This window comes from Danio rerio, chromosome 18 (genome assembly GCF_049306965.1).
Source record: "Danio rerio strain Tuebingen ecotype United States chromosome 18, GRCz12tu, whole genome shotgun sequence".
NCBI lineage: Eukaryota > Metazoa > Chordata > Actinopteri > Cypriniformes > Danionidae > Danio > Danio rerio.
This window is the reverse complement of record NC_133193.1, coordinates 13,593,624-13,612,119: the sequence shown is the minus strand read 5'-3', so window position 1 is coordinate 13,612,119 and position 18,496 is coordinate 13,593,624. Positions and strand designations below refer to the sequence as shown.

The following is an 18,496-nucleotide window of genomic DNA, read 5'->3' as shown; positions in this document are numbered from 1 at the left end:
GTCATTGTGTAATGAGCAGGCAGTGAGTGAGAGGTTGATGGCCGGCTTTGTGGAGTGTCTGGACAGTGAAGAGGCTCAGGAAGGAGTGACCACAAATGGTGAGTCTAAAATGATTTCAGAATGGCTAAATATAATCTATTAATGAACTTCTAAGACCCTTTTTTTAAATTCAGACTCAGACTCAGACTCTGAGAAACGGGTGGCCAGAATTCGTCATGAGACCAAGATCCACATCTTGAATCTTTTGATCACGTCCCTGGAGCTAACAGGCCCCAATCTGGGCCTGTATCTGCTGGGCTATGAAGTCAAGAAGCCAGTTTCCTCCACTAACCTTCAAGACCCAGGTAAGATGTCACTTTTACTTGAAATATATTGTGCACTCCATCATTTTAAACTGCAAACTCTCTCTTAAACAGCAAATACTCCACGTATTGGTTCAGGCACTGCTTTGACATCGATACTGTTTTTTTTTTTAAAGTATATTTGATTTTTGATATGATACCCAACCCTAAACACTAAATACTCATCATGTTTCCATTAATAAGGTGTTCTTGGCTGTCCGCGGAGCTGCCTGCATGCGATTCTCAGTCTGCTTCAGAGGGGCAGTGACTCTCGCTCTGGACCTGGGCTCATTAAACAGGCTCCTCAACTAGCTGAACTCTGCTACCAGGTACTCATTAGCTCCTTTCACACATACAGACCTTTCCGAAAAATTACCGTCAATTTTCCGGAAAGATCTGTATGTGTGAACAGGCCCTTTGTAAAATACCAGTAAATTTGTTCTGGCTATTTTCTGGAAAGAGAAGTTGTAACATTACCGGTAATTTGGCGGAATGCTGCGCTGTGTGAACGCAGAAGAAAGATTGCTGGAAAGAGCGCATCCATGTCTAGAACATGCTGACGTGAGACGTCTACTTTAGCCAATCAGAACAGTCAGACGCAATTACATCCATGTGGTTTATAAAAATAAAAGCCTTTGATTATTTTTACAGACACATTTAGCTGTAAGATGTTAGTCAGATATTGTTTCTATGTTCCTTCTTAATGCCTACTGGGTAAATAATTATCGATAATATGCTTATGGTAAGCCGTTGTTTGTTTGCCTTCAAGCTCTGCTTCCTTCAGTTGCGTGACACGTCGCCTGTGCCCGTAAAGCAGTCTGTTAGCACCAGCACACACACATATCATGTACATCTTGACTTGCAAAAGTGTTCCTCTATATTTTCATCGAAGTTGTTCACAATACTGATCCATCCACAGAGTTTGTAATGTAATCAGATGTTTACAAATACAAGCCCAGCCGTTTAGAGGTCATCTCTGGTTAATGATGACAGAATTTACCGGTATTTTGGAATGGATGTGTGAATGGTCTTTTCCGGAAAAATTACACACTGTCCTCGCCTGTGTGAACAGCGCTTTGTTTAAATTTACCGGTAAAGTTGTTCCGTAAATTTTCCGGATATTTACCAGTATTACTGTGTGAAAGGGGCTACTGTTTAACTGCTTTACATTCAGACATACTTTATATTGTGTTGGTAAAATATGTTTATCTGTGTTTATGCTAGGTGATTTATCAGCTGTGCGCATGTCCTGACACCTCTGGCCCAACCATGAGATACCTCAGGACCAGTCAGGACTTCCTGTTCTCTCATCTGCAACACCTACCTTTCGTTTTATCAGGTCAGCTGTCTTTTTGCACTTCTTGGCTCTGCCTTCATCTGTTATTATCATACGCTCAAATGAGGTGAGGAGGCTGCGTCCAAAATCGCCTACTACTCATGTAGGTACTACTTTTAAATTAGAATTTACTACATTATCATTAGAAATGTATGTTCTATATAGTATAAATGTCAGTAGTATGAATGGAACTCGGACTTACTGCATCCGCCATTTGTCATTATCACGTGACCTATCTGCACCAGTTGTGTTGCGTCACTTCCAATCATAAATTCACTCGCGTGGCATCATGGGATAGGTTTGTATCCATCAGATGCATACTTGAGAATCTTGCCGGAAGTAGTAGGTCATCCGGATACTTCTCATTTACTGTTTTTTGAATACTATGAATTCATACATACTACTTGACTCGCATACTGGTTTTAACGTACTATATAGTATGGAAGTATGCCATTTCGAATGCAGCTTTTTTTTGTCCCTCTATTCACCTTATTCTCCGCTGACGAGTGGGCGCTGCCATTTGAATCTTTTTGGCTTAAGACTTCCGGTCTCATTCACTTCCATTAATATTTTGACGTTAAAAACTGCTCATTACGCTGCTTTATGATGCAATTTGATATTTTGTTATTATATTATTCTACTTGGTCTGTATAGTCATGCAAACATTTGTTTGTAAAGCAAGTAGTTTGACCGTTTTCTGCCGTTTATTATTCCTAGTCATTTCTCCCATAGGCGACTGAATCGGAAGTTCTAAGACAATCGCAAAAACAGGCGCACTTCCGCATTTTAGAATAAGGTCAATATGACAATTCAATAATTCTAATCTTTGTTTTGGTACAATACAGTGCAGCATGAATACCTTGTTATGAGTACCTTGTTTTGGTGTGCTTTATTACAACACATTGTAATGACGGTTCAAATGATGGGTGTTTACAAAAGTTTATACAAATTAACAGTGGAAGCGATCAAAGTAGCTAAGCATTTTAAACCTCATTACCCCTACTTTGTGTCATCTACTTATAACCAGATTGACAAAACGGCATCTTATTATCAGGTTTAATCAAGGCATTACAAAAAAAATATTCAGTTCAATTTAATTGTTTTTTCATTGTATATTATATGCTGGTTGATGGCACCCATTTACTTCCATAATATTTTATTTTCCTTCTGTAGAAGTCAGTGAGTGCCATCAACCAGCATTCTTCAAAATATCTTCTTTTGGGTTCAGCAGAAGAAAGAAACCTTTAAATGTTTAAAACCAATTAAGGGAGAGTAAATGCTAAACACATTTTTTTTATTTTTTGGGTCAACTATCCTTTAAAGTATGCCGTTCAGAGATTTTGTATAATATTTCCAGTCTTATTTTGACTTGTCAACTGATTGAGTCCATCTTTATTTCCTATAGAAAATGAGATCGCGGCTCTGTCTCAGATGTCCTGGCTAATGAAAACCACAGCAATCGAGCTCCGAGTGACCTCACTGAACCGCCAGCGCTCACACACACAGAGACTCCTGAACCTCCTCCTCGATGACCAGCCACACACATTACACACAGGTAATACACACAGTTCCACAGAGTTCCTCACAGTGTCCAAGCAGCAGCATTGAAGTCAACACATTCTTTGTATTTGTCTTGCAGCAGATGGAGAGACCGGCATGGAGGAGGAGAACAGATCAGTCAGTGGTTTCCTGCAGTTTGGCACCGTCTCCAAGGGTAAGGGAAAGTATTGATACAGTAGCTACAAAAAGTGGTTTCATGGAATCAAAGGAAATTACAACTTGCATTTTACAACCTCCCTAGAGTTAAACAGTTGAGTTGAACCTTTTTTTAATCTATTAAGCCAATATCCAGGTCTGGTGGGAACACTTTTAGTTTAGCTTAGCATAAAGCATTTAATCAGATTTGACCATTAGCATCTTGCTCAAAATAGTTTGATAATTTTCGTATTAAAAGAGTTCTGCTCTTCTGTAGTTACATCATGTAATAAGACCGACTGAAAATAAAAGTTCCCATTTTCTAGGCCGATTCGGCTAGGAACTACTGTCTGGTGTAATAATCAGGAGTTTGCTTCTGTACCATGGCTGAGCAGACACAGTTACATTAAGCAGCAATGATTCTATTTTCAGGGCTGCATAATACCATTGATCCTGGTGGAGCCATAGTTCAGCAGCAAATTCACTTAATCATTACTTCAGAATGAGAATACAGCCATATCAACTTAGAAAATAGCAACTTTTCAGTTTTCCTTGGTCTTAGTACATGATGTAACTACAGAAGAGTCAAACTTTAAATAGGAAAATTATCAAACCTCTTTTTAGACATCTTTGAGTGAGATGCTAATGGTCTAATTCAATTCAATGATTTATGCTAAGGTAAGCTAAGCTTAGGGTAAAGTGTTGCCCCAAACCAAAATGCTATCTTAAAGGTTAAACTGAACCCTTTAACTCTTGGTGACATGAAAATCAGCCTATTTCCAAATAATAAAAGTGTGAAATAATGGTGTTCCTTTAATCATGGTGATCTCTGGTGGTTTTAGTGCGCAGGAGGCTGCTCAGTGTTTTGGATGCCATAGATTTCAGTCAGGAGGCACCAGAGCTTTTGCAGCTGGACTTCTTTGAGCGCACTCAGATCGAGCAGGTCATCACTAACTGTGAACATGTCAACGAGCAGGGACACACCGTCTGCAATGTCAAGGTACATGGATGAAAAACTGAAAAATATTATGTTATTAAAAAAATAATACAAAAAGTATTAAGCTTAAAACTTTTAAATGAAATAGTCTATTCCAATGAAACGCCACAATAATATATATATATATATATATATATATATATATATAAATATATATATATATATATATATATATATATATATATATATATATATATATATATATATATATATTATAAATGTTTTAAATTCAGTTAGGAGGTCATGGCCTGATGTGTCAATCTACTATTGGTGCACAACAAAATAGCCAAATGAACTGAAATACATTAAACAAAGCTAAAGAACTGAAAGGACGTAATTTCTATCAAAATTAAACAAAATTTGCCAATTTGTAACAGCTCATAAACACAAACTTTTAGGGGAGTTTGGCTCCTAAACACTTTTGAAGCACTATTGGTCTATATTTACATTTTTTATTAAAATAATAAAGTGGCTATAAAAACTATCCTTTTAATAAAAGCTTCATCAGTATCTAAGCAAAACTGAAATAACACTTGTATAAATCAAACAGAAATGATGGCGGCATTCACTATAATCAATGTTTATTATAAATCCCAAGTCTAAAATTAATTTCAGGTGAATCTAGTACTCTAATATCTCATTCATTACACAAATGAGAATGTGCTTTCTGTCTGCTTAGTTTTTCTTGGTATTTCATTATATGTCACTTTGGATGATCTGCCTTATTTTTCAGTGCTCCAGTTTTCTGTCAGTGGGCCAGATATCAGAATTATTAGCCACTATAGGGGAATTATAAGCAGAATAACAGTGAAGTGCAGCAGACAGTAATGCTGTGCCACATAATTAGGAAAATATTATAATAAAAATATTGGTTTGTTTATTAAGCAGCAATATTAAATGTGCTGTTTGTACATCTAAAGATAGATGGAAGCCAGACACATTACATATATCAGTGTATTCAATAAGTTACTGCCCATTTCAGTAAAAAGACATTGCTCAAGACCAAAATAAAACATTACTATAAGAATTTTTTTTTTCGGATTACTGTTTTGCAGTTGCTGCATCGAGTTTTAGTTGCAGAGATCAATGCACTACAGGGCATGGCAGCCATCGGGCAAAGACCACTGCTAATGGAGGTGGGTTTATCTATGATATTTTTTCAAGGCTAGGCATTAAAAAAAAAAATCTTGCCTCTGACTGTCTTGTTTTTGTCTCCATCCCATCAGGAGGTGAATTCAGTCCTGCAGCAGGTGGTGGAAAGGAATCGCGTGCGGCGCAGTCTCAGTGCCAAGCGCCATGCTCTGCAGAGCTGGAGGAGTCTGGTGGAGACCATCCTCACCGCCTGTCCTTCAGAACTCATCCCTGCAGACCAGCGGCAGCTCATCATCAGAGATCTGCTGCTCGACCTGCATGACAAGGTACACTACTTAAAAAAAAAACATTATTATTATTATGATTATTTAAGCTATAACATGCTATAAAAGTTAGACATCAGACATCATCAACAGGGTACAAATAGACAACTGAAAAGATTGAAGGAAAAAATGTCATACACATAAAAAAGTGGAGCCCTGTGATGCAGAAAAGTGGACAGAATCTTAAAATGTAGTCATGAAAATCAGTGAGCTGTAGAACACAGAGTTTCAATCATTAGATCAAAAGCAGTGCTGTATACCTGAATAAATCATGATATGAACTTTTGCATGCTAATATCAAACCGCAAGACTATTTAAACCGTCAAAATAAAAGTCTGGTTTAATTTTAGATTTCAGTTTATTTTCTAAAATATTCTATCAAATAGTCATTAAAATTAATACCTTTCATGATTTCAATTAACTGGACATGCTTTTTGACTACTAATATATATATATATATATATATATATATATATATATATATATATATATATAATGGAGTATAGAATAATGTAACCAAATTAACAATATAGAAAGTTTAATTCAGGAAAAATAAAACCTTTTAAATGTCTACAGATGATGAACTGCAATTGATCTTTTTCAGGTGTTATCAGAAGATGCTGCTGGTGAACTGATGCCAATCGTAGCCGGAGCAGTCTTCACATTGACAGCACACCTCAGCCAATCAGTGCTGTCCGAACAGCAGGGGGTGGGGCCAGAGGGTGGCTCTGGATCAGGATTTGCATCCATTGCTAACTCCGCCCTTCACCTCATCCTGAGGAAGCTGCTGGACTTTATCTTGTGCACAGGTCAGAAGGGTTACTTTTACACTAATCAGCCAGGTCAATTAATTCCACTTTGTAAGGGTTAAGTGGTTAACCTTTTTGTCTTACCCTTTGGTGTTTGTTTACATGAAGGTGGAGGCTTTCAGCGTCTCAGGGCTCATTTGTATGGAGCTCTGCTGTACTACCTGCAGATCGCCCAGAAACCTGAGGAGCCAGAGACACTGCAGACTGGTAATTAAATATACTGATGCTAATGCTTTCACAAAAACAGGGTATCCACGGGTCTTAAAAAGCCTGAAAATGTCTAAAATCTCAAAAGCGTAATTTTACACCTTAAAAAGTCTTAAATCTACTGAAATGTTGTATTGTAGGTCTTAAATCTTTTTTAACAGGTCTTAATTTTCCTTTGTTAATGTATAGCTACCCAATCTGGCCATTAACATCCTTACAATCACCAACAAAACTTTTGGTGACAGTTACAGTTGAAGTCAGAATTCTTAGCCTCGTTTATTTTTTCCCCCAATTTCTGTTTAACGGAGAGGTTGTTTCAACACATTTCTAAACATAAAAGTTAATAACAACTTATTTCTAATTACTGATTTATTTTACCTTTGCCATGATGACAGTAAATAATATTTGACTAGATATTTTTCAAGACATTTCTATACAACTTAAAGTGACATTTAAAGGCTTAACTAGGTTATCTAGGCATGTTAGGGTAATAAGGCAAGTTATTGTATAATGATGGTTCGTTCTGTAGACAGTCAACAAAAAATTATCTTAAAGGGGCTAATAATTTTGACCTTAAAATGTTTTTTTTAAAAATTAAAAACTGCTTTTATTCTAGCCAAAATAATACTTTCTCCAGAAAAAAAAATATTATTAGACATACTGTGAAAATTTCCTTGCTCTATTAAACATCATTTGAAAAAATTTAAAAGAGAAACAAAAATTCAAAGGGGGGCTAATATTTATTAAAATAAAATAAATGTATGTAATAAACATATAATTAATCACTTTTAATAGCTTAAAACTCATAAAAAGTGCTTAATAAATATAAATTCAATTTGCAGTAAGTATTTTTTATTGTTTGTAATATATACAAATGTGATGTATAATATTGATTTTGCAGGCACATCCATGTGGGAGCGTTTGACTGCCCCTGAAGATTGCTTCTCCAAGCTACAGAGAGAAAACCTGTCCATCATCGAGAGCTACGGCACTGCGCTAATGGAAGTGGTGTGCAGAGACGCTTGTGATGGCCATGAGATCGGCCGAGTAAGAGCAAACAAATCAACATCATCACTGAGTTATTTTCAGACACTTTAACTGCCAAACACCTACTGAGTTGGTCTTTGTGTTTTTCAGATGCTGGCTCTGGCTGTGTTAGACAGGGTGTTGTCTATAGACAGGCAGTGTCAGTGGCTGGTGTACTTGTGTAACAGTGGTTACCTGCGTGTGCTGGTGGAGAGTTTAAAGCAGGATGACGTTTCTTTGCAAACTCTTCTCACGCCTCAGCCGCCGCTGCTTAAACCGTTGTACATCTACGAGTCCAAAATGGCTCTGCTGACCCGCGTGGCCAAGACCGCTCAGGGTGCGATGGAGCTGCTGCGCTGTGGTCTGGTCGCTCAGCTGGTGGAGTGTCAGGTGTTTCACATGCTCCCTCAGAATGACGCACTCAGGTCTGACTTCTGCCATCTTTAAACATGAAATATACTCACTGTTTACTCATCCTCAAGTGGTTCCAAACCTATGAGTTTCTTCTGTTGAACACTAAAGACAATATTTTGATGAAAACCTGACTTCTATTGTAGGAAAAACAAATACTATGGTAGTCGATGGTTTCTTTATATTAAGTTATTTTGTGTTCAACAGAAGAATGAAATTAGGTTTTCAACAAGTGAGCATAAATGATGACATAATTTTCATTTTTAGAAGAAATATCCCTTTAAGCTTTAAGTGTTTTATCTGACTCTCTGCATTTTTCTTCTAGAGTGTTTGGGCAGAGAGATCCTTCAGGGTTTATTCCTAGTCCTCTGGAGCGATACAGGCAGATCCTGCTTCCTACACTCAGACTGATGCAGGTCATCTTGACCTCCACCACCGCACAGCACCAGCAGGGGGCAGCACAGGTACTAAAACAATGATTCCAATGATGTCCCTAAAGCTCGTGCACACCTGGCTGATTTGGCTTGCACTTATCAGCATTTTTTAGGGCATTTTTTTTGTGATTTTATTTTTTTTTATTTTTTTACTGGCATTGAGCAGAGTGAATGTGCAAAATCCCTCATTGACATTAGATGGCAAAACAGAAATACCCTGGTACACAATTGACACTTGTTGCAGGGAAGTACCCACTTTCAGAATTTTTATTCTTGTGTATTTATAGCTTAATATTTTCCACTTCTGTTTAACCAAGTCCACTACAGCACACAAGCACCTTGTCAGATGTTTGTCGGGAAAATTTAAAAGCCATGAAAGAAAATGTTTGTGCTTGAGAGCCACCAAGTTTCAGTCTGTTTTACTGACACTTCAGCACGTGAACAAAAGTGCCAATCTCATTGGTCAAGCAGTTTTTAACTCGCTGCCTCAAGCCAAAAAATGTTGACATCTGCAAACTCACAGTGGTGGTTTTTTGAGTAGACATTAAACATCACCAATAAGCACAAGTGAAAATTGAACCAATGTACATAAGCCTTTTAAGACTATTAGGGCCCGTATCTATTTAGTGGTATGGTACGATTTTATGCCTGTTTCCACTGTTAAAAGGTACCAAAAAGTGAACCATACCCTTTCGAAAGGGTACCTAGCACGACGAAAGGCAAAGCTAGATGTGCAGCTGAATGCTATTGGTTTACAGAGAAACGTCACCAGCGCGGACACAAGCAGAAGAATGAAAACAAAGGAAGCACCATTTTTAAATGCACAGCAGAGACATTGCACCGTGATAATATAAACATATAATAACAAGCCATGGTCAACCTGAGCTTAAACAAATTTTGTCGTCGTCTTGATGAACAGCCACAAAGCCAAGAAGAAGAGCAGAATCTGCTGTGTCCTGTAGTTGTTTACAAGGCCACCTAAAGCGGTTTTGCCTTCTCACATGAGTTTGCCACGCGTCGATATTTGAAATAACGAACTTGAGCTGATGATAACGTGCACATAATCACTGAAGTGCTTCTGACATCTGATCCTCTCTAAAGTGGACAAACGCAAGAGTGAAGTACAAAAAAAAAGAAGCAAATCATTCTTTCAACTGCCATGTTTAACTTCTCATCACCTTTTGGACTATTATGAACTCAGAATGACAGAATTACTTTCTAACAAGAGGCTGCATGTAACGAAAGATGAGAGATTTGCACTGACTGTGGGCTATATTTTGTGTTGTTTTTGAACCCAAATATGGACTAAATGTCTGCTGTGGGTCGTTTTTTTGTAGTTGGTAACATTGGAGACTGTAAAGGTCTTTATGTGTTAATATATGTTGCATTTTTTATTTATTTTATATAATCACAGACATTACAGGAGGCTATTTTTGCATTTTATATCATTGATCTGCATTTATAATCAAATCATGTTCATAGGAAGGTTAGTAATGAACATTTATTCACAAGTATTTATGTGTATAAAGCTCTGTTTTGTGTGAAGTGCTTCTCATATGATGCGTGAACGACCTGTACAGCCTTACAGTAGACATTTCCTCGAGTGAGAATGACGTTGTCTAAAACTTTGTCTTACACCACACCCACCATTGGCTACCATTGGAACCCTTTTGGCAGTGGAAACACAAGGCCTTCAGTGTTAGCATCGAGCTATATGTGCTACCCTTTTAAGATCTTCTGTTATATTTGTCTAAAAAAAGCTTGCATGTGTGTTGATGTGTAGGTGCTGCAGTGGCTTATCGTTCATTCGGATGTCATTCAGTCTATTCTGCATGGTCAGGACATGAGCATGGGCTCTTTACAGGAACTGTCTCTGCTCACTGCCATCATCAGCAAGACGGCACTGCCAGGTACAACAGCACTACAGCAGACTGAAAAACACCCAAAACACTGATGAATGGCTAATGTTGAGTGTGTTTCAGGAGCACTTGAGATGGGACAGGAAATCAACAGCGCTGCCCTCATGGAGTTACAGGGACACATCGGCAGATTCCAGGTGAAATATTGAAACAAATATTTCAAAATGCTATTATATAGAGCAGAATAGAAATGGAGTGACTGAAAGCAGTTGGATGTAGCTATGATGACATTAATGCGGTTAACTGCATATTAAAAGCTGATCATGTTGCTAGTATAACTTCACAAACTGGGTGCTGTTCTTCTTCCTCCTCCAGCGGCAGTCGTTGTCTCTGCTGGTGCGTCTGGTGGGCACTGATCGCGCTCGCTACCTTAAGCAGATTGAGGACACCGTTTCTCCCAGCAACCTAGCAGAAAAAAGAGAGGAAATGGAGGTTGCCATGCAACAGGTATGGTGTCACTGAAAATGTACATGATTTAAAAACCAAAATATATATATATATATATACATTTAATAATATAATAATACATGTTACAGTTGGCAACTTTGTCCATGGTTAAAACAACTGTTTAATGACAATCTGTGTAGAAAAACTACATTTCCCATGATGCTCTGACAAAATTTCCAGTTTTTCAACTCCTATGAAGCTCCTTTAATTACATAGTAAATCTCTCAAAATACAAATAAATTTGTTTATTTTTGCCATAAACTTTTATGTATGTATTACATAATGTAATGTATTATTTCTATAAATACAACCAGACAAGTTTAAATTCTAGATTCTAGATCTAGTTCTAGATTTCTCCACTTTAAATGAAGTTGCCATTTCCACTGATTTATTGAATTGTTGTTTTTTCCCTCATTATGGCTGGTTATTTACAAAAAAGTTAGATTTTTTCCAGATCTATTCCTCAGTTTTTATGCTTCAAATCAAACTTTGTAATGTTTGGATTGACTTAGCAGTTCAATGGTTTTGTGCCTATAAGGATCAAAACCCACAGTTCGGAACGCACGTGACCTGTGGATTCATTTTGAACTTGTTGGTTAATCCAACATTTATGACTGTTTGAATCTGGTGTATGAGAGCTTTTTGGTTTTCCTGTAAAATATAATGAACCTACTTGAATGCTTTCTTAGGTTATTAATTAAAGGTGTTTTCTGTCACTGTTTAGCCTGCTGCATTAATGCATTCAGTGTAAAGCTGCATAATTAAACATTAAAAGATCAAGATCTCAATTCAAACCTGCGCAACATGAATAAAAAATCAGAACGATTTGAATGTTTATTAATCCTTCGAAACGCTGCATTTAAGTTTTGTTTGTTAAAACCAATGTTTTTCACTGTGATATTTTGTATAAATGGACAGCAAATCACATTTGTCTCCTTTTTTTTTTTGCTGATGCAAAGAAATGGTCTGATCCATAACTCAAAAACCATTGTGTGATCTGAACCGTGAGATTTGTGGTTGATTACTCCACTAATTATGACATTATTATTCATTATCTTTAAAAATGATGGAAAAATACCTTTGGAAACAATGAAAAAGTGCATGGGCACTATTGTGTATTTATTATACTATATGAGTTCAATAAAAAACGTATTTTTCTGTGAAATCTTTGAGCTTAAGAGTTTTCACCTCAAATTGATGGGCCTTTTAATGTTTGACTGTGTGTGTGTTATGTTTGACAGATCTGTGCTAATATTATGGAGTACTGCCAGACGCTGCTGCTGCAGAGCTCATCTGAAGCCCAGTTCTCACTCTGTCTGTTCAGCCCATCAGCAAGTGAACCAGCCGGTTAGTCTTTCTGCTTTTTACAGTCTGTCAGTGCTGATTAAAAGTTGGCTGCATTTTCTAACCTAACTGTGCTTTTTCCTCTACATCAGATGTGTCCATCCCCTCTGCCCGCGTGCCCAGTCTGGGGCTGGTTCTGCTCCTGCTGAAAAACAGCGCCAGCGACTTCTTCAGGTATCACGACAGTCACAGACAGAGCCTGAACAAGCTGGAGCGAGTGGAGCAGCTTCCTCCTGAGGAACTCAAAGAGGTTTCTGTTAGATTTGTGTGCAGCTGTTTGATTCAAATGTTCAGTATTAGGAAGGCATGGTGTGTGTTAATATATGTTTGTGTGTGTGTGTGTGTGTGTGTGTGTGTGTGTGTGTGTGCGTGTGTGTGTGTGTGTGTGTGTGTGAAGCTGTGCCAGGGTTTGGTGTCTGGTTCTGGTGGAGTGGAAAAGATCTCATCAGTGCAGAGAAACGTACTCGCCAAACGGAGACTCGTCCAGCTGGTCAACAACAGAGCCAAGCTTCTTGCCCTCTGCTCCTGTATCCTTTGCATTAAAATTAAGGCTTTAAATAAATGTTCTGAGAATTTGACTGTTTATTCCTGTTAAGATTTGAAATTGTGATCTCATACCTGGAAATGGGGAAATGTGTTGTTCTTGACGTGTTTTTTCTGAAGATATCATTGAGACGTGTCTGTTTGTCATCTGGCGCCACCTAGAGTTTTACTTGCTTTACTGCACTCCCACTGACCCCAAAGACTCACTGCTGCCAGGTTACAGAGGTCAGCTTTCTCTCAAGCTTCAGGATTATTTTCAAATGCTGTTGAATGACATGGTTTCTTACCAGATTGCTCTCTGTGCAGATCCTGCCGGCAGCAGAGGATTGAGCGTGTCGAGAGTGAGCCAGCAAGATCTTGAACAGGTATATTGTACATCTATACTATCCAAATAATTGTCAAAAAATTCCATAAAGACAGTTGGTGATTAGGGCCAGAAAATAGATTTGTCTAGTTTTCATGAGTAAAAAAAAAATTGTTGACATAATTTATCTGTGAAATGAACACTGAAAATGTCTTCTTGTGTGGAATTGCTGATGTTCTGTGAGGTGGACGTTCTGTGTAAGTTTTTAACACAACTAATCTGATTATACACCTTTAGGGCCAATACTACTATTAAGAATGGTTACTCTGAATCGCCTTATTAAGATAAAGAGAATAATTGTTGTATTTAAAAAAAAAAAATTATTTAATTAAAAAAGGCAGAACAGTCTCAATGGGGTATATGCCGAGCTAATGTTGTTCTCATACTGATAAACTTCCGGTGACCTATTATTTTTAGTTTTTTTCCATTTTATACCATTCCTTTTACAGCATCAATGTTGTAATGTAATTAAAAAATACAATCAGTTAAATAGATTTTGCCATTCAGTTTGTGACAAAAAGCTGTTTACTTGCTCGCGCCTGTCAGAATCAGCAGGCTACCGCAGAAGCTCTGTTGAATATACTGAGGTAAAATAAATGCTCATATTATAAAGACATGGCCGGGAGGAATGTCATTTAATGCAGTGCATTTTGTACAATCTGAGACCTACTTTATATCGCATATCACTTAGCCAGTGGAGATAGCTGATTTTTGAAGAAAACTGACCTTAAACGTGCCGATTTTGCAATGGCAAACCGTTCACCGGAAGCTCTTAACCCAGGTTACAAATTTATAATAATAATATAGATTATTACTTCTGGAGGTTAGTACCATATATTTTGATTAAAGTTTATTTAGCAAGGTGAAAGAAATTAATAATAGTACGGTATCATGATTTATATCAAATAAAGTTATAATATTAAAAATCCAAAAATCAAACAAAAAGTGCTGAGGGGTAGCTTAAATAATGTGTCTGTACTGTTTTGGTAAGGAATTCATCAGAATAAACAGCAAAAATCAGTCAAAAGCACTCATAAAAGCAAAAAAAAAAAAAAAGCCCCCCCCCCCAAAAAAATTGATTAGGTGAAGAAACTCCAGACACACCAGATCACTGCTACCCTGATGAAAACGCGTAGTCGCTGTTTTAAGGAATAGCCATGTCAATAAAGGCTTTTTAGTATTTTTTCCACATTTTTAGAGTGTCTTGGACTAATTTTTGCGTTTTAAGTTATAATATTATATTACATAAATACCATTCTTTTACATTTTCTGTTTATTAAAGAATCCTGAAAAAAAAAAAAAAAAAAAAAAACAAAGCCTGCGAACAATGATGCAGAAAATTTGCATGATGGGAATATCTACGAATTTAAAATGCACCAAAATATAAATCATTTATTTAATATAGATCTGTTGTATTTTTAATTCATTAAATGCAGCCTCAATGAGCTGAAAATACTTTTTATTTGTATACATAAGCTTGTATTATTACTTAAAGCTGCTTAGTAAGTTTTGTTTTAAGGTGTTATTGAGACTTTGCTGTGTGTGTAGTTGCAGAGTGACATGTCGAGCAGCTTCAGTGAGCCGCTGCAGAGGAAGCTGCTGGAGGTGGAGGGACTTTATAGCAAAAGCCGCTCTCGTCACACCTTCATCCAGGCCCTGACACGCAGGATCCGCGGCCTCGTACACCACGCCAAAAGCTGAACTCCGGCATGCAGATTTTCTCTAATTGTGAGAAAAGAAAAATCTTTTGAATTCGGTGTCTTTTTTGCAGTTTTGATGACTATCAATCCACACTTGAGGTTTTCTGCCTATGATAGTCGCTGTATTGGCTTTCTGCGTTTTTCTAATGTGGTCATTAAATGCTTTTCTAACAGACAGCCATGTTGTTTCTGACTTTCTTGGTCAAATGTGATCATATTTATGTTTTTTAATAGTTGAACTCTTTCCTAACTATTGAGGAAATAAATCGTCAATTAAGAGAAAACACCTTGATCATTTTTACAGCAATCTATGTTTTAGGTATATTACGGTAGTGAAGCCTTAATGCATGTCCTGAGTGTGTACATGACATCACAGGCTTTTAGGAGTGAAATATCAGAGAAAGTGAACGTAAGATTGCAGGTTATAATCTGCAGCTTAATCCCTTCTGTAGCACTTCAGCCAAATTTTCTGCCCCCGTCGATCTGCACAAGGTTAGACATGCAAACTTGTGTGTACAGCATGTGGTTTTGTATTACACTATATCTTGAAAATGCGCTACTTTTACTGTTCTATTTTTCATTGGTAATTTAGTAGTTGCAGGGCTCGAAATTGCAACTGTTTTGGTCGCATATGTGCCCAAAATTTTACCTATGCAACCTCAAAATATTTTTGGGCGCATTTGTGCGACTGCATAAAATTGGTGCCGTGCGACTGGTTTTCACTGCAAAATGTTCACCACACATGCAGATTTAGGAGACATTCTCGCAGAACGCATCTTAGCACCTCAGATGCCAAACGTAGCGCTCATACATAGTTTAAAACAGTTGTCATGTCAACTTGCTGCAGTAAACAAAGCGTGCAATGCTTGCTCCGCCTTCAAGTTCTTCTGATTAGTCCACTGCTCTAGCACTGAATGCGAACGGATTGGTTAATATCAGCTGTCAATCACTCAGTCGATGCCTTTCTTTAGATGACAGGGAGAGCTACAACCACAAACATGTAAATGTTCTGAAGATGAGAGAATGAAAACAACACTGAGATTTAGTTTTAGAAAACATACGTTTCAAATAATGGTACATCTGATCGGTGATCGTGTGCTGAATGTCAATCCAGCATTTACACTTCATCATTAAGCCGGTGTGACGGAGTTTGCAGGTAACAGTGTTCGCCAAATCTACACATTTTAAGCACGAGAGGTTCCGTTTAATCCTTCATTTAATCATCAAGATACTGTCAGCTGTGCAGGTGGCAGCTATAACATACACCATCGCAAAAGGGCTTGCATTCATTAAGATAAAACTAATATTGCAGCTCGTGAACGGTATTGCTATTAGGATTACGTATGCAAATAATAAGCTATTATCTCAGTATCATCTGTGCAATATTACACAGCACCCGTGAGAACAGCAAAGTTACTATTGTTAATTAAGTTTGATTCATGTCAAGCAGTGCGTGCAGGGCCGGTGGGCGATTGCAGATGTTGTTTTGTTTGTTAGATTGTTTAGTGTTGATTTCAAATGCAGTAAATCGGTTAATTTAACGTTAAAACTTGTAGTAACGGTGCTTATAATTGGTAGGTGCGACTAAATTTTGGCTGCTACTTTTTAAAGTTGGGAGCACCAGTGCTACCAAACAAAAAAGTTCATTTCGAGCCCTGAGGTGTCTAAAAACTGCATTCACATGGGGATAAAACATGAACACATAAAAATAGTATTTTTTTTGTTGTTGTTTTTTTTTGTGAAAGCTGAGGGTTGGTTTCTCAGTTTCATTTATAATATGGTCATAATATTCCTAGGCAACAATATTCTGAGGGATGTCAAGGGCAAAATCATCAGAAATGCTAATAACATGCCACTTCATGCTAGAAACATGCTAATTCCAAGTAAAAACGTTCTAAAAATATGCCAATTTATGTTAGAAACATGCTAACAACATGCTAATTCATGTTTGAAATATGCTAACAACATGCTAATTCATGTTAGAAATATGCTAACAACATGCTAGTTTGTGTTAGAATCAAGCTAACAACATGCTCATTCATGCTAGAAACATACTAATAATAAAAGTAGAAACATTCTAACAACATGCTAATTCATGTTGGAATCATGTTATCAACATTTTAATTCATGTTGGAAACAAGTTAATTAATGCTCGAAACATGCTAATTCATGCTTTATAATATAATGTAGTATGAGTTTTCATCTATGTTGCTTTTAGGTTACTTGATACTTTTTCAAAATAAAACTACTTCCAACAAGCTTTCTCCAGCCATCACACAGTTTATCCTCCCAACTTTAATATCTAGTTGTTATACTACTGTATTCTATTTGAGTAACTTTCCCTAAAATAAATACACAAGTACAACATAGAAAATATTCTAGATTTAAAAAATATTATTTACAACAGGGGTGTCCACACTCGGTCCCAGAGGGCGAGTGTCCTGGAGAGTTTAGCTCCAACCCTGATCAAACACACCTAAACAAGCTAATCAAGCTCTTAAGCTGCGGTCACACTGGGCTTTACCTCTGTGGAAATATAAATTTTTATCATCTAATTTCAAATTAACAATAATCTACGTATAACTAAAAAGTTATATTCTCTGGTTTTTAATTATTTTATTTCATTGACATGCCAGCTAGGAGGGTCATTTAACTTTTCCCTTGCTGACTACAGACTAAGCCAAAGTGATGCAATTATCAGTTTCACAGCATGGGGTGTCTATTGTTTTCTCTTTTCAATCAAATGGTCAGGAGGTTTCTGTCTCCAGAACATGATAAGATCAAGGCTGAAAGAGCAGTTTACCATGCTGACTCCAACCCTTAATTTGCATGCTTTGTTTAGCCATATCCCCTCCTCCTAAGAACACAATATAGCCATGAAATCTTTGTCTTAATTCAGACTAATTCAGACTATTTGGAGACTTGTGAGAGACTTGTGAAAGAACTTGCAGACTGCGGACCTCTAGTAGGATCTTGCAGACACATTGGACACCTTGAAGACGCTGTATGACTGCAGATTAACCAACACGTCTCAATAAAGGAATTCTGCTTGTTTCGAGTCTCCTGGACTGGGTTCTTTCTTCTCTTTTCAACCCATTTTTTTTTTTTTTTACAACACCTCCCATAGACTTCCATTCATATGCACGCGAATGCTTCAGACCGGAAATGCAGGGTCATGCGTCAAGTTTCGCAGGTTGCTGTGGTGCAAAGTTCAAGCTTGGTGTACTCTGACCTGCGAAATCGCATCACTTGAGGATCAAAACATGACCTCTCTGGAAAGTAATTTAAAAGATGGAGCAATCGCTCGCTTTTTTAAATGTCTAAAAATCTTGTTCAATCCCGCCCCTTTTCGCAGCGCTGTACGACTCTGATCTACTGTGATCGCAGCTTTACTAGGCATATTAGAAACTTCCTGGCAGGTGTGTTGAAGTACGTTGGAGCTTAATTCAGCAGGACACCGGCCCTCCAGGACCGACTTTTGGACACCCCAACAACAAAACTAGAACAG

At 37.4% G+C, this 18,496-nt stretch overlaps 1 protein-coding gene across 4 annotated transcripts in view; it reads left to right on the top strand.

The window, feature by feature from the left end:
* Positions 1 to 15,165, top strand: part of nup205 (nucleoporin 205) — a 33,490-nt gene extending 18,325 nt beyond the window's left edge. Inside the window, 23 exon segments of one of the 4 annotated variants that reach the window (NM_001313687.1) lie at positions 20 to 98; positions 180 to 344; positions 546 to 670; positions 1,566 to 1,680; positions 3,083 to 3,232; positions 3,317 to 3,391; positions 4,215 to 4,372; positions 5,425 to 5,505; positions 5,596 to 5,787; positions 6,389 to 6,593; positions 6,702 to 6,800; positions 7,702 to 7,847; positions 7,938 to 8,251; positions 8,563 to 8,701; positions 10,455 to 10,581; positions 10,654 to 10,727; positions 10,906 to 11,037; positions 12,279 to 12,384; positions 12,474 to 12,631; positions 12,779 to 12,908; positions 13,045 to 13,149; positions 13,231 to 13,289; positions 14,837 to 15,165. In NM_001313687.1, the coding sequence (NP_001300616.1) occupies positions 20 to 98; positions 180 to 344; positions 546 to 670; positions 1,566 to 1,680; positions 3,083 to 3,232; positions 3,317 to 3,391; positions 4,215 to 4,372; positions 5,425 to 5,505; positions 5,596 to 5,787; positions 6,389 to 6,593; positions 6,702 to 6,800; positions 7,702 to 7,847; positions 7,938 to 8,251; positions 8,563 to 8,701; positions 10,455 to 10,581; positions 10,654 to 10,727; positions 10,906 to 11,037; positions 12,279 to 12,384; positions 12,474 to 12,631; positions 12,779 to 12,908; positions 13,045 to 13,149; positions 13,231 to 13,289; positions 14,837 to 14,989 (3,087 nt within the window). In that variant the 3' untranslated portion in view covers positions 14,990 to 15,165. 4 annotated transcript variants of the gene reach the window in all.
* Positions 15,166 to 18,496: the final 3,331 nt, after the last annotated feature.